The sequence below is a fragment of the Natator depressus genome, chromosome 9, assembly GCF_965152275.1.
Source record: "Natator depressus isolate rNatDep1 chromosome 9, rNatDep2.hap1, whole genome shotgun sequence".
In the NCBI taxonomy this organism is placed as follows: Eukaryota; Metazoa; Chordata; order Testudines; family Cheloniidae; genus Natator; species Natator depressus.
In genome coordinates this window covers 61,803,594-61,820,630 of record NC_134242.1, presented here as the reverse complement: position 1 = coordinate 61,820,630, position 17,037 = coordinate 61,803,594, and the positions used below count along the sequence as shown (strand labels likewise).

Below are 17,037 nucleotides of genomic sequence, written 5' to 3'. Positions count from 1 at the left end.
CATGAGCATTACCTCCCAACATCTCTCTATCCAGCGGGGGATCATCATCTGTGATGGAGAAATCCAGAGCTCCTCCTGCTATCTCCACCATGTCTTCATCACTGGTGCTGCTCTGGAAACTCCCTCGCCGAAAGCCTTTATTATTCATGGCTACAGCCTCTGAACCTAGAATGGAAGGGAAAACAAAGATAGTTTCTATAGTATAAGGTTGAAGACACCAATGTGTACACCTACATTCCACAGTAATTGATGTTTGACTATGTGCTAATCCAGTCTGACTAGCTGAATGGAATAAAATGGTAGACCTGGTATCCTACACACAGGAAGGGAGGTAACAGATTTATTTTTTCAATATGGCAAGCCTACATGAAGTATGACAGCTGCTTGTTCTAGCCCAGGGACCTGACTGGATTTTCCACATTTACAAGCTGTTGTTCCTGTGATATATTTCATGCTATCATATGGACCAGAAACAGTGATTTAGTTACATAAAATAAGAGGACAGCATTTCAAAGAGTTATCTGCAAGGTGCATAAAAATCAGTGATTTTTTAAAAACTGGATTTAAATCTCTTTACAAATGAATTATTTAATATAAAATTTGAAATTATAACAACCTATTAAAGCCTAAACTTACTATCATCTATTAAATAAATTAAATTAAAAGCAATATTCAAGCACTACAAGTCTGCTGCCAAAGTTCAAAAGAAAGTCAAACCACTGAACTGGTGGAAGCCACTGGCTACGAACCAGAGTTTTGTAAAGTGCTAAACCAACTCTCGATAACAATAGCCCTTTGTGCAGGTGCAGAGACAATATTCTCTTCATTTTAGTTTCACTCGTTCAGTCCAATGACTGGTTCTCAAAGTTGAGAAACAGACTGGGAACTGAAAAAGCAGGAAAGCTTGTTTTCCTTTTCCATTCTACAAAGAAAAATGAGATGCGAGTGGACGAGACCTACTCGTTCTAAAATTTTAAAGGACACAGTGACTGTAAACAACCAGTTCAATTCACTAACCATTAATACTTCTGTTTAATCAATCGGTTTTAAAAACAAAACATGTTAATAGAAACATGTTTCTGTATCCAGTACATTTGAGGTAGTGTTATTTTAGCTATTAAAAACAGTTTGAATATGCTGTTATTATGCATTTTGAATTGAATTTCAGTTACCATCCAAATGTAGCATGACAAATGATGAGTAAAAAAAATCATTCAGTAATGTTGTGATGCATCATTCATTTTCTAACCAAAAAATGAAGAAATTAAGAATCTGAATAAATGTATGTTAAGCTATTATACAGCTTTAAATAAATGTGCATAGATATCATATACCCTCCTAGTTAGGAAAAAGAACCAAATTTAGTGTAAAGGCTATATTTGCTTATATGTCAACATGTTTTAACCAAAAAGACTAAGCCTCTCTTTTGAAAACCAACAAAATAGCACAAATGCAAAACAAGATTAAAATCAATTGATAATTTAAATCAATCCACCTTGGTTACTTGTAGAGATGCCATGAAAGTGTAATACTAAAATGCTCATGTTTTTAAAACTGATTTTGAAAACATCACACCCCCTCTCCAAACTCAGAGGGAACCAGCTTCAACAACAAAAATCAAGATATTACACACATCCACCTAATTCAAGAAACTGCAGCCACCCAGCGCTCTACATATCAAAATTAAATATTAAATTCCCTTAAAAACAGGAGTTCAAATCCTGAAGTAGGTGGGGATAAAATCCACATACAATCATGTAGTGGGATTTAAAAGGTAATGCATGAAGTACACAACAGATCAGAGAAGGATTTTAAAAAGCCTGGTAAGCAGTCATGACAGAAAGGTTTTTAATCAAGGCTACAGAGCTGACATATGGCAAAAAAAAATTTTTGAAACAGCCAAATGTCTTTGAACTAGCTCTAGAATTTCTGTATTGCCCATAATCATTTACAGAATCCTAAACCCATCACTTCATCTGAATCAGAAAGCTCAGCAGAAGAAGTTAATACACAGCGTATTTCATTTTCAAAGTTCTGGCTAGGATGACAAGGAACATTTGCACTGTAACTCAGAAGCCGCACATGGCTGCTGAACATTCCCACGCAAAGAGGGGTTAACAAACCAGTACTGTTATCAGCAGGTGAAAGATAGTGGGTTCCTCAGCCTGGTATTTCCGGACAGGGAAGACAGCAAAATAACTCATTTGCCAGTAATTTTCCTGAATAAACTCTGCCTTCACCTCCCTAAATGGTAATCATTTTGTAAAAGGAGAACAATGCAACATGTTGCTCATTAACCGCTCTAACATGAAAAATAGATGTTGGGCTTTTCTTCTCTCCAGCGTTTGCATTTACAAAGCTGGATTCTTTCTTCCATTGTGAATCCTTCATGCTGCTCCAACTGCATAAAGGTGCTGTAAGCCCAGCAGAAATGGCTCCCAAGGGAGTACATACTAGAAGGCGATTCCCCTTGCAAATGCTGGCAGAATGGCACTACTGCACCCCTATGCTGAGTTCGCCTGTCCCCGAGGCCTGTCTGCCACATCACCAGATATGCAGCTCAGCCTTGTTTTAGGAAAAACAGCACTCCCAAACAGCATGAATTATGTTCTGCAAAATAATTTCCTACGGTTAAGGAAAACAATCCTGGCGTTGCACAATAAGATGACAAACAACTTCTCTCAGAAAAATACCCCTAAAAACACAATACATTGGTTAGCCTTTAAACTGTGTTTAAACTTTAAACACATTAAACTGATGCAGACTGCAAGAGAAGAGAAAATGCTATGGGTACATTCACTTTAGTTGAACCCAATGTTCAGTACAGCCAATAAGCAGCTGTACTCTAACCCTAACCTAATGCACAGAGTGCCTTCATATTCATAGCCCTCTGAAAGCCCTCAGATGGAACAACTTCCAGTACTTTATATAAGTGCATAGTGGAGGCTGGCTTTAAGGTTTATTTTATCCATGTAACTGAAAGTCACTTGTTGAGGATTTGTGGCCTGTTGTGTATTCCCTCTGGCCAAAAGATTTACAACACAGTAAAATAAAGTCTAATGTTAATCAAGTGGAATCCTCTTGTGGCACAGTGTTTACTTCAGAAATACTTTTTGGATACATTATTTTCCACCAGATATGGAACTCTATTTCCTGACCAAAATTGATCTGCACTGTTCTTTAAGAGCTGACATGTTTCAAGCCAGTAGAGGCTGCATACATGGGATAAGCGAAGCGAACCCTGTATGTATGCCCCTTACTTCTTAGAAGCAAGGCATCAAGAGCCTCAACTAGGATGATGTAAATGTGAAGAACTTTATAAAAAAAAAAGACATTAATTTCTTGGTGGTAAAGATGCTGAACTAATAGCCTTCTGAAAGCTGAGGTCCTATGTACTCAAAGAAAAGGTACAGCACAGATTGGAACGCAGATGTCCCGACACTAATCTCTGCCAGTGAGATTCATCTCTGATCTGCAGGAACCACCCCTGTGGGGAGAACATTGCAGTCTGCATAGGTCTCCAATAAGCCTGCTGGCAAGGGGACAACTCTAGTGATGGCTGTATTATGTGGCTATCTAGCCACCACGAAATGGACTATGAAATATCAACTTGTTTCAAACAGGCCATCTGACAGCTGAGATAGAGAAATGTCTATCAACTGCCCTGGGAGATAGCCAAATAACCTTGAGGTCAAAGACTCATTCTTCTAACTATCCAGGTCCCCATTTAATGAGATTTTCATTTCTTGTACATATGTTTTTTGGAGAAGTATTATTTTTAACTTCTGTTATTAAGTGACTTATAAGTATGAAAAATGAGTATCCCAAATGGTTGTAAAATTGTTCCCAGAGCGTAGTTATCAGTGGTTCACAGTCAAGCTGGAAGGACATATTGAGAGGGGTCCTGCAGGGATCAGTCCTGGGTCCAGTTCTATTCAATATCTGCACCAATGATTTAGACAATGGCATAAAAAATACACTTAAGTTTGCGGACGATACCAAGCTGGAAAGGGTTGCAAGTGCTTTAGAAGGCAGGATTAAAATTCAAAGTGATCTGGACAAACTGGAGTAACGGTCTGATGTAAAGAGGTGAAATTCAATAAGGACAAATGCAAAGAACTCCACTTAGGAAAGAACAATAAGTTGCACACACAAAAAATGGGAAATGACTGTGTAGGAAGGAGTACTGTGGAAAGTGATCTGGGAGTTACAGTAGATCACAAGCTAAATACTGTATGAGTCAACAGTGTCACACTGTTGCAAAAAAAGCAAACATCATTCTGGGATGTATTAGCAGGAGTGTTGTAAGCAAGACACAAGAAATAATTCTTCCACTCTATTCTGCACTGCTAAGGCCTGAACTGGAGGAGTGTCCCCAGCTCTGGGTGCCACATTTTGGGAAAGATGCGGACAAAGTGGAGAAAGTCCAGATGAAGCAACAGAAAGGAATAAAAGTCTAAAAAACATGACCTGTGAGGGAAGATTGAAAAAAACTGGGTTTGTTTAAACCTGGAGAAGAAGACTGGGGGGGGGGGGGGGAGTACATGATAACAGTTTTCAAGTACATAGAAGGTTGTTTGTTACAAGGAGAAGGGTGAAAAATTGTTCTCCTTAACCTCTAAGGATAGGACAGGAAGCAATGGGCTTAAACTGCAGCAAGGGACGTTTAGGTTGGACAGTAGGAAAAACTTCTTAACTGTCAAGGTGGTTAAGCACTCGAAGAAATTGTCTAGGGAGGTTGTGCAATCTATCATTGGAGGTTTTTAAGAACAGTTTAGACAAACACCCATCAGGAATGGTCTAGTTATTACATAGTCCTGCCTTGAGTGCAGGGGACTGGACTAGAAGACCTACTGAGGTCCCTTCCAGTCCTACACTTCTATGACTCTATCCCAAGCTTCTAGCTATCAAATGTAATCTCAATGTTTACAGAAAGCCTTGTGCTTCCCGAACACAAAGCAACTCGCCCTGTGTCTAAGGATGAAATCAAAAGGCCAGATGCCTCCAAGAGCAGCCATGTATGTTTCTGTGTTCCACCATAACAACACACAAAAATTCCTGTTGTTCGACAATTTTGTCTGAAATTCATACCATGTAATTTATGCTAATTAAATACACCTCCCAGAATATTACACTAGAAAATGTACACTCCTTGTTCTTCTGATAGAGCTATTCTCAGAGCTGAGTGGACTGGTACCGATCTTTCAACCAATGGCTGCAGCCTATGGATTGCTCCTCTTCTCTATCATCATTCTTGTTATTTAGAATTTTAGCTGCCGAACATCAATCCCTGGATCCACAAGAACTTACTCGTACCTTTTGAACAGCTATTGAACTCATGCTATAAGAGACCTGGATATGAACTATCCTGTCTTTAGATGTGTACATGTGGCTCATAGCTGAATTGCTCTCATTCACTGACATTGCATAAGAAAACTTCCTGATAGTCCAATAATAAACGCTGCGCAACAGCCACTGTGCGTGCTCAGAATTCTGTATGGAAGCAAGCAGCTGACTTAACATTTACTATAAAATACAACTGAACTCTTCTTTCAGTGATAGATCTTGAAGTCCCCAGTTACAGAAAATACAGCAGAAGGTTGTTGAAACTAAACAACCATGCTTGTTTTTTGCCTTATTTTGAGAGACTACTCCCTCACAGGTGAGCAATAAGGCTATGTCTACACAGCAAAAGACACCCGCAGCTGACCCGTGCCAGCTGACTCAGGCTCGGGCTAAGGGGCTGTTTAATTATGTTGTAGATATCTGGGCCTGGGCTGCAGCCCAAGCTCTGGGACTCTCCCCCCTCGCAGGGCCCTAGAGCTCAGGCTGAAGCCCAAACCTGAACATCGACACCGCAATTAAACAGCCTCTTAGCCCAAGTCATCTGGCAGGGGCCAGCTGTGGGTTTTTAATTGCAGTGTAGACATACCCTAAGTTTCCAAACTAAGCCTCCTGGGCCCTCCTGTGCACAAAAGAAGTGTGTTCACATGCTTTGTCCCTACATAATGACCTTGTGACCAGACATGAGAGCTGCTCCTCCTTCCCCCCTCCACAAATCCATACACCCCAAACATAAAAATTACAGCTCCTTTATGGCAGAAGGTAGAAAAAAATCACTGGAAGAGATACAACTTGGCTTTCCCTCATGCCCCATGGTGGACATACATACCAAAAGATTGCTGGCCTAGCCAAGGAGAAGCCATCTTCCTAGAGACTCTCCAATCAGCCTCTTCCACCTCTTTCAGCCACCAGATGCCATTTTCTCCATCTCGATCAACCACAGTACTGAAGCTCTGGATTAAAAACCCAAGCAGATCCGCCCTTCTGGTGGCTGGAAGTGACTCAGAAGATAGGAACCATAATAACAAAGCTAGACTGAGTACTGCCCAATAGGAATTTGCACTTCCAGAATGAAAAGGAGTACTTGTGGCACCTTAGAGACTAACCAATTTATTTGAGCATGAGCTTTCGTGAGCTACAGCTCACTTCATCGGATGCATACTGTGGAAATTGCAGAAGACATTATATACACAGACACCATGAAACAATATCTCCTTCCACCCACTCTCCTGCTGGTAATAGCTTATCTAAAGTGATCATCAAGTTGGGCCATTTCCAGCACAAATCCAGGTTCTCTCACCCTCCGCCCCCCCACACACAAACTCACTCTCTTGCTGGTAATAGCCCATCCAAAGTGACCACTCTCTTCACAATGTGTATGATAATCAAGGTGGGCCATTTCCTGCAGAAATCCAGGTTCTCTCTCCCCCTCACCCCCCTCCAAAAACCACACACACAAACTCACTCTCCTGCTGGTTATAGCCTATCCAAAGTGACCACTCTCCTTACAACATGCATGAAAATCAAGGTGGGCCATTTCCAGCACAAATCCAAGTTCTCTCACCCCCACCCACCCCCATACACACACAAACTCACTCTCCTGCTGGCAATAGCTCATCCAAACTGACCACTCTCCCCACAATGTGCATGACAATCAAGGTGGGCCACTTCCAGCATAAATCCAAGTTTAACCAGAACGTCGGGGGGGTGGGGGGGTAGGAAAAAACAAGGGGAAATAGGTTACCTTGCATAATGACTTAGCCACTCCCAGTCTCTATTCAAGCCTAAGTTAATTGTATCCAATTTGCAAATGAATTCCAATTCAGCAGTTTCTCACTGGACTCTGGATTTGAAGTTTTTTTGTTGTAAGATAGCGACCTTCATGTCTTTGATTGCGTGACCAGAGAGACTGAAGTGTTCTCCGACTGGTTTATGAATGTTATAATTCTTGACATCTGATTTGTGTCCATTTATTCTTTTACGTAGAGACTGTCCAGTTTGACCAATGTACACGGCAGAGGGGCATTGCTGGCACATGATGGCATATATCACATTGGTGGATGTGCAGGTGAACGAGCCTCTGATAGTGTGGCTGATGTTATTAGGCCCTGTGATGGTGTCCCCTGAATAGATATGTGGGCACAGTTGGCAACGGGCTTTGTTGCAAGGATAGGTTCCTGGGTTACTGGTTCTGTTCTGTGGTATGTGGTTGTTGGTGAGTATTCGCTTCAGCAAGGACTGGCCTGTCTCCCAAGATTTGTGAGAGCGTTGGGTCATCCTTCAGGATAGGTTGTAGATCCTTAATAATGCGTTGGAGGGGTTTTAGTTGGGGGCTGAAGGTGACGGCTAGTGGCGTTCTGTTATTTTCTTTGTTAGGTCTGTCCTGTAGTAGGTGACTTCTGGGAACTCTTCTGGCTTTATCAATCTGTTTCTTCACTTCTGCAGGTGGGTATTGTAGTTGTAAGAATGCTTGATAGAGATCTTGTAGGTGTTTGTCTCTGTCTGAGGGGCTGGAGCAAATGCGGTTGTATCGCAGAGCTTGGCTGTAGACGATGGATCGTGTGGTGTGGTCAGGGTGAAAGCTGGAGGCATGTAGGTAGGAATAGCGGTCAGTAGGTTTCCGGTATAGGGTGGTGTTTATGTGACCATTGTTTATTAGCACTGTAGTGTCCAGGAAGTGGATCTCTTGTGTGGACTGGACCAGGCTGAGGTTGATGGTGGGATGGAAATTGTTGAAATCATGATGGAATTTCCTCAAGGGCTTCTTTTCCATGGGTCCAGATGATGATGATGATGTCATCAATATAGCGCAAGTAGAGTAGGGGCGTTAGGGGACGAGAGCTGAGGAAGCGTTGTTCTAAATCAGCCATAAAAATGTTGGCATACTGTGGGGCCATGCGGGTACCCATAGCAGTGCCGCTGATCTGAAGGTATACATTGTCCCCAAATGTAAAATAGTTATGGGTAAGGACAAAGTCACAAAGTTCAGCCACCAGGTTAGCCGTGACATTATCGGGGATAGTGTTCTTGACGGCTTGTAGTCCATCTTTGTGTGGAATGTTGGTGTAGAGGGCTTCTACATCCATAGTGGCCAGGATGGTGTTATCAGGAAGATCACCGATGGATTGTAGTTTCCTCAGGAAGTCAGTGGTGTCTCGAAGGTAGCTGGGATGTTCTAGTCCTTTTCTGTCTTCATTGTGATGTTAAAAGTACTCAAAGGGACGTGGTTAAGTCAAAAACAATTCCCGGGGCTCCCAATCTCTTTCTCCTTCCCATTTCATACTTAATCATGTGCCAAGCGCTGAAATGAATTTGTTTCCCATCCCTACTCAACTGTTTTACTCCAGCTGCCACCTCAGTCTGAGGGCTGGTACTCCTTTTATTTCTGTACCAGAATCCCAACAGAGCTGTTTGATATGGTTGAGTGAAGTAACTGCCAATTCAAGCTCACACCGGTCAATCCACTTCTGTAAAGCCAACCTTAAAGGGCCAATGCTCTAAACAAAGGAATATGTTGAAACAGTTCTACTGACTACGAACATTTCAAATGCAGCTCCCAACACACACTTCCTCCATCTGATAGAAGGTTTGACTTTGGCTCCAGAGCTAGTACACAGAAATTATGCCAGAGAAGAGAAATGTCTTTCAAGAGAACTGAACAATTCTAATCCTGATCAGCTGCTTTCATGAGACATTCTTCTGGTGGGGAAAGGAGTGACAGTTCACCACCTACAGTTCTCTTCACTTGAAAATCCAGATAATTAGAGAGACAGTACTTTTCTTACAGTCCAAGACAATTCAAATGTAAGTTTCCAAACCAATCAGCCATCAGAGCACCTAACAAGGAATTCTTGACTCGCTCCACCCCCCAGTTTGGCTCATCCCTGAATCCTGTGTTCTCCTCTTGCTCCCTCATCTCAAAGCTCACACCGCCTCTTGAAGTGGATATGTATATTGTACCACAAATAGTTAGGAAAATTACTTTAAAACCCTATGCAAACACTAAGAAGGAAAATATCAACAATACAGAAATCTGTTCTGACTGCAAATAGTTAGAAAAAAGTACAATACCATCACTGGATTACTGTGCCAATATTTACAGTACCCGGCCTGAAGCCAGCAGAGCAAAGATTTATAGCAACACAGTCACACTGCTACTTACACTTGTGCTGTGATTTCAAACATAAAATGCTTATTTTCGGAGCTGAAAACTTAACTCGTTACAAAAGGACCTCAAAGAATGAGCTAGTTCATCAAAATAAGTTATTTTGGACTCTCGTATAACAGGGGAGAAAAACCACACATTAGTTTCAGATCCTTATATGCAACCTTAATTTAGATATTACTTTTGATTTAAAAAATGAAATTTGATAAAGAAGTAATGACCCACAACAAAATTTAAAGGTAGATATAAAAAAAAATTAAAATAAATTAGCCATACCTGTGATCACAGCAACCTGGTAGCTCTACATAGTTGTCACTGATTATGATACATTGGCTCAGTTTGGACAGTGAATCTAGACTAGTCACTTATATTGGGGCCAATCCAAAGGGAGCCTTCCCGCTGGCATAAGTGGGCGCTGGATGAGGCCTGTTCTGTTTATAGGCCGATTCGCTCCCTGGTTCTGAATATGATGAAGCTGTTCTATGTATATTGGCAACCATGCTGAGGGGAATGACAACAGGCAAAAAGATGGATTTCTTCAAATTCAGTGACACGTTTTAAAAAATTCTTAAAGCACCCTAAATTGCTCCTAAACTACTTCATGATCCCTTTACTTGATATTTAGTTAACTCTTCCCAAAGCACTAATCAATTAAACCCTGTACATACAGGTTGCATCAAGCAGTAACCGGAGAACAGTGCCTCACTGTAATTTCATTGATATTATCTAAATTAAAGCACCGAGTACAAATATAATTCCAATAGATACTGATCTAGTTGAGTGTCTTAAAATAATGTGGGTTACACTCTGCAGCATCTAGACACTGCCAGACTAGTTTTATAACAAGATTCAGACTAAAGAGCTTTATGTACTGTATCACTGCCAAGTCAAATAAAAGGCTCTTAGCCCTTGGACTGGGACAAGTGCTCTCTTTTGCTACTACTCTGACCATTAGAAAAGTAGAACAGATCGCAACAGCAAATTCTTGTGACAGGATAGACACCCGAGTTTCCCAGAAATAAGACTACTCTTTGTGAAGCTTATCTACCACCCTCAGACATACACCTCCTCAGCCAAGAGGAACTGTACTACAAATATCTTCTGGTGTAGCAAAAACATGAAGATACTGTATACTAGAGGGATAACATAGTATGAAAAATTCTTAAAGGGACCCTGTCAACTTGAAATCTAACCAGTTTCAAAGTACAAGTCAAAGTCATTTCAAATACTAGACCTTCGTGGTTTTATAATCACATTATCCTGAGCTGGAAAGTGTTTTTTTCCCCTCCCCACCACTGCTCTGAACACAGAGGAAACTGACTATACAGAGGGAGCAGGGAAGGTTGCTGGACAGAAAGAAACTGAAAAGAGACAGGTTACTTCTAATTATAGTATAAGCAAAAAAATCTGAAGTGATTTTTAAAACAAAACTGCTCCTTTAATACATAAAATGTGTTGCAACGGATTCAGTTTCTTTAAGAATAAACTAATTGACCCTGGCGGTTTAGTGGTTTGTTCAACACTGGCACCATACATGTTTCTCTTCTATTGTATTTTAAGTTCATAATTACAAAAGGCATTTAACCTGCCACCCATTAGCTACCCAGCTTTTCCTGTTCTGGAAAGCAGAACCACCCCTTCATCTACTACTGTAACAAGTCTGTTCATCTCATCCCTTCCTTCTCTCTGTTGGGAAATTAAGGTTGCTTACTTTCAAATTCAGACGAGCGAAATGGAGTTTGATGGCCTCTCCTGGTTCAGCTCTGTCAATGGGGGGAAAGGAAGCTCTCGGCCTGGGCTCAGATACTACGAAGACCTGACTGACAGGCCTCCGAATGGTGAGTAAGTCAAGTCTGAAATGTGAGGCCACCAATCTACATCTCCAAGTGCCTTCAAGCATTGTAGTGCACTTTCCACAAGGCAGCTGATTTAGCAACCCTTGGGGCTGCCCAGAGTGGTCAGACAGATAGTGGAGAAATGGCTACAAAAGGCAAGTATCAGTTATGTAACCAAAATGAAGGTAAAAAATTCAATTTTGTTTTGCATTTGAACAAGTTCAGTGCAAGTCATTACAAACTGTTGCACTTTCAAACATATGCAAAGATTAACTGTAATTACACTGGGATACCCCAGGTCATGTTGTGAGATGTGGTTTTGTCCCATCAAGACAACACACCCCTCTGTGCTTTCCTGATCAATGCTACAAAGTTATACGTGTGTATGCAAGACGGCTGATCCCCTTGGTTCTACGGCATTTGGGACAGCTTTATCTCTGCGTGCCTAACCTAATGTGCAAGATTTTAATTACGTAGTATATAATGATCAGATACTTGAGTATGCATCATCCCAGGGACATTAATAAATAGGACAAATTCTACTGCACATGTGATGGACAGTGGATTTCTCTATTTGCATACTAGTTTCAGCTCTTCTCGAATAATTCATCACTGCTTCTCACAGCCCTGTGCCATTCAGCCCCTGCAGCAGCACACTTGAGCAACTATTGCCATGAGAGCGGTTTTCAGCCTCACTCTTGTTTAACAATGCCTGGCTTCTGCCTATTATTTGTATTTTTGAATAAATCCCCTTTGTTTTATTAGGTATTTGTTACTCATTAAATAGGACAGAAGAGTGAATCTTTAGCAGCAACATATCTTGGTGTCTTTTTTTTAATGGTAATTTAATAAGACACCATACCAATTCCCCAGGTGCAGTACAGAGTAAAAAACACACAGAAATGGGGGCGGGAGGGGGGGAGAGAGAAAATCCAACTGCCCTGCCAGGAATTTCCACAACTCATGTCACCCATACAGTTCAATGACTAAAAGAGGTAATTAGAAGACACATTGAAGGGCCAAAATAGACCTTAAGCTACTTTGCAGGAGAGCACTCTAGTCTGGAGGAAACAGGGAGAGGGAGAAAAGAAGAAGAGCAGTTGCCCAAAATCTGCTTCTCATAAAGAGTAGAGCCACGCCACAGCAACTACACTCCACATTAACTACATCCACACTAAACCTCACAAGTCAGTGGTACCAAAAGCTGCTGACTGATCATTTTTACATCTATATAGACACCTATCTATTATTTGTATTAGCATAGTGCCTACGAGGGACCAGGGCCCCAAGTTTCTAGGCGATCAGACACTGACGCAACCAAAGTAGTTGCAGTCTTGTACACGAGCCAAAAACAATTACCTAGAGTGGGCTGAGGAAATCTGAGGACTCTAAGTAGTGCGGGAGTTGCTCCACTGCACCTCTCTCAAAAACTGACATCCCCAACCCCACCTAACATACACACCACATTAAAAAAAAAAGTCCAGTAATGTGGACTACACACACAAGCAGTTTTCCAACAATCCACCTGGATGGTCAGCTGGAGTTTTTGCCTCAATGATAAGAATATCAGTTTAGTAAGCTATCCAATACCTTTAAGAAAAGTTCTGGCAGTTTTCCCAACCACAGCTACTTTACATGGGCTGCTTTTAATCCCCAAGTATGAGCACATTTACACAGAAATCAAGTGGGAATTTATTTTCCAAGTGCTTAAAGAAAACAAACAGAGAGAACAGAAAGGGTTGGGGATCATAGAAACATCTGTTTTTCAGATGGAAGAATGAGGGGAAAGGACAAATAAATATCAGTGCTTGATGGTTCCCTTAAAAATACACCAAGAAGTGATTATCTAATGGAGATCCTCTACCCACCGACCACAGTTAAAAGCAAATCAAGATTCACCTGGAGCCCTGTGGATTCTAGTAGGATCAGAGTTTTCAGGAAAATTTATCACCAGGGACTAGAGTTGTTTCTATGAAAGAGGCACTTCAAAAAACTTGTTACTAGTCTCTCTTGTATACTCCCACATTAAAGTTGTAATGAAAGCAAAGACATTTGCCATTGTGTGAAATGTGCCATTACCTCATTCAGGATCTACAGTAGAACAGAAAGATTAGGAAAATTAAGGCAGCACTGTCAGCAGAGTGTACACAATTTGGCACTAGAAGCCAGCACTCTAGAATTCTATTCCTAGCTGTGAAAATGACTCCTTTAGTGGCTTTGGGCAATTAATAATTTCTCCATCTCAGTTTCTCCATGGATAAAAACGGGGATAAATGCTTATTGCTTCACACAAAAGTGCCAAGGACGAGTTGTTTTTAAACTACACATTGGTATTAAAGAGATCATCCTGACCATACTAAAACGAATTGTTTCACCAATTTGGGTATTCCGTGTTAAATCAGAGTGCTTTCCACACCCGTTTGCTGTAGCTGCACTCCCCCTCCAGGAACTGGGGAGGATTTCTACACTGGGATAGGTTCAAACCACAAGCAAGGCTCTAAAAGTAATAATTCTGACAAGCAACAAAATTTTGCAATATATACAAGTAGTCTCTAGACACAGAAATGAGGCCAAAGTCACTGAGCTTCTGACCTCATTAAGGATCTGAGCTGACCCCTCTAGAAGTGAATGGCTAAAAGGAATATTCAGCTTAGTCACATTGTGTCTAAAATGTACCTATTATTCTTCAGATTAAAACCATTAGTACACCTGAGGTTAGAATACCCATCTTTCCTCCCCACTACCACCCATCTTATTTACTTTGTGCCTAGTCAGTTACATCATTTCCCCTATACAGTCACTCATCCTCCTGCCCTGCATTTTACCTTCACTAGAAAGAAAAGTCACGTTGGAGCCTGATTTTAAGAAGGTGTGTTAAAACAATATTAAATATGAATTGCAGTCAATGAAGACAGGGACTATCATGTTTAACATGTGATCAGAATATGGGTCAATTCTATTGGCAAATTGTTAAACAATGGTCCCAATTTTCACTGGCTGCAATGTCATGTTCAACACAGTCAGGAGGAGTCACCTTAACTAACATGATGTTATAGTCCAACAGCATCGAATTTTCTTGCAAAGGTGAGCTCTAGGTGGGCCTTTCATATATGCATGGGGAAAACACACCCCAAGTAGGAATTTTTTTTTTTTTTTTTTTTTTTAAAAAGCACAAAAACTGATAGGGAGATTCAAGGAAAGGCAGTCCCTAAAATAACTTTTTTTTTTTTTTTTTTTTTACATTGACTAGAGTTCAAATTGATGGCATCTTTCTAACTACTATGCCAATAGTTCCAATTCTTACAAGTTAAAAAGCAAAGGTTCTTACAGCTACATGTTGATACACAAACACACAACACATGAAACATCAAATTGAGAGCTGTGAACTACCAACATTCATAGCAATCCTTTTTTGCGGTGTACATTTATACCCACTTTACTTACAATTTGTGTATCTGTTGGAAATTTAGTTCAAAGTTTTTACTCTTTGGTTCTTAAAGCTAAGCATCCATATAAACAGGTTTCAGAGTAGCAGCCGTGTTAGTCTGTATCCGCAAAAAGAAAAGGAGGACTTGTGGCACCTCAGAGACTAAAATTTATTTGAGCATAAGCTTTTGTCGTGAGCTGTAGCTCACAAAAGCTTATGCTCAAATAAATTTGTTAGTCTCTAAAGTGCCACAAGTACTCCTCATCCATATAAAAATGTTCTACTTTGTAGAGGTGCAGAGCACCCACTGAGATGCTGGGTGCTAAACCCCTCTAAATAGAAGTGGCCCAATTTTCAAATGGCTAGATTTAGCTGCCCATATTTTGAATTTAATCTTTTTGTTTGAAAGAGATTGTGTATACACTATTTTTAACTGAAGTTAGAAGTTATAGGCTCTAGGTTATATCTTTTTCTCCTCCAAATCACTCTTAAGTACCTCCTACAAAAAAAAATCCTCAAGAAGATGAACAAACAGAACTTGTACTATGAATTCATAGTCTGGCTAATAAAACGAACTGCAGAAACATTAGCCATGACAACATTGATTCAGGGTGCTGGCACAGAGAGAGCCTAAAGCTTTTACTGTACTTAGGAACATTTCACAATGCTTTCATTTTTTCCTCACTATCCACTTTCTCTCATGTTTAGTAACCTCTGAGAAAGACAGGATCTTGTAGATGATTTTCTTAGGCCACTTCCTGTTTACTGATTGGAATTTGGAAATATACTTTTCTAGCCAATTAAAAATCAAGGAAGCTTTCTAGTTCACCAACCTCCCTGGCAAGTTCCGTAACTCTTACTTCAGAAAGGCAGAAAACCTACTCTAATGAATCTTTGGGGACCAGGGCTGGTCTTGCCATGAGGTGAACTGAGGCGGCTGCCTCAGGTGCCAGACTATGGGGCTGCCACTCGGATCCAGAGTTTTAAAGTTTTGGCCCAAGCGAGGGGGCGTCATTTGAGCTCCCTGCCTCAGGTGCCAAAATGTTGTGGGCCGGCCCTGTTGGGTACTAATAGTTGATCATGTTTTGCTTTATATCCACATAGAAGAAAGCTTCCTGGCTACAGCAGACACATCATCAGACTGTGATAAACAGAAGACTGTATTTGCTTCCTGACTTAGCCAGAACTGGGGTCAAATTATGCTGGTTTCTGCTGGCTCTGAACAGGGTTTTTTGTTGCTGTTTGGTTTGAATTTCTGGGGGGGGTGGGGGGGGAGGCTACCACCCTGAGCTCTAGAATCTGAGCATTCACTGTAAAAAAAAAAAAAAAAAAAAAAAAGTTAAATCCATAACTCTTATGGGATTCATCTAAACTACAGGTTTTAGTCTTGCTGTAACTTGAATTTTAATTCAGTGGAGCTGCAATACAACCAAGAACTAGACAAATCCATGGCTGTGAAGAGAACCTTCAGATTAGGAACAGATTGCAAACTGATATTCAACTCCATAGCCAGCCAGCCTAAAAGCGTACAAAGATGGAAAACACCCCTGTTCATCTCATTTGGTTGTTAATTCTGAAGCCTAATGATTTACTTGCCAACATCATTAACTATTTCACTGCTGACCAACACACACAAGGCAGAGACCCAACAGTTAGCTGATATCACTGCCTGAAGCACATACCAAATAAGAAGAGGGATGACCATATTGCGATGGTCTGCAGAATCTACTGGGAGGGCCATTTCAAATCACTAATGTTTGGTTTACGGGAAGCGCTTGGTAGATTACAACTGCTTTCCCCAGCCCTGATCTGAATCCTGACCCACATTTTATCTAGCATGTCACAGAAAGTTTGCTGGATTTAATCTTTAGATGTTAAGTTTCAAGCTGAAGTAAATATTTAATATTAAGCAAGAGTCTACTCTACAAAACATAACCAATTTATCTGAGCATAAGCTTTCCTGAGCTACAGCTCACTTCATCGGATGTAATAGATTTCATTACTCTGAAATCTACAAAACATGTCATTCCTTTTTTTCCCCCTTCATGTTTAATTTTCTTTTGTCACTTCCCTTACTGCCAGGCAGAACTATGATCAATGGACCTTTTGTTTCGTTAGCAAGTATTGTGTAAACAATGACCAAGCTTCTCTGCTAATACTGTAATTGAGAACACTGGATAACTGGAAGTTACCATATCTTAAAATCAATTTAAATACTCCCCTCCCCCATTTTATGAAATTTAAAAGCAGAGGTCCTGTTTGCTCTG

The 17,037-nt window shown here is 40.7% G+C and overlaps 1 protein-coding gene across 2 annotated transcripts in view; it reads right to left on the bottom strand.

Moving 5' to 3' along the window:
- LOC141994192 (H(+)/Cl(-) exchange transporter 5) overlaps positions 1-17,037 on the bottom strand; it is a 97,826-nt gene that overhangs the window by 54,141 nt on the left and 26,648 nt on the right. For both annotated transcript variants that reach the window (XM_074964370.1, XM_074964369.1), the window contains exon 2: positions 13-165. In XM_074964370.1, the coding sequence (XP_074820471.1) occupies positions 13-148 (136 nt within the window). In that variant the 5' untranslated portion in view covers positions 149-165. The remainder of the gene's footprint in view (positions 1-12; positions 166-17,037) is intronic.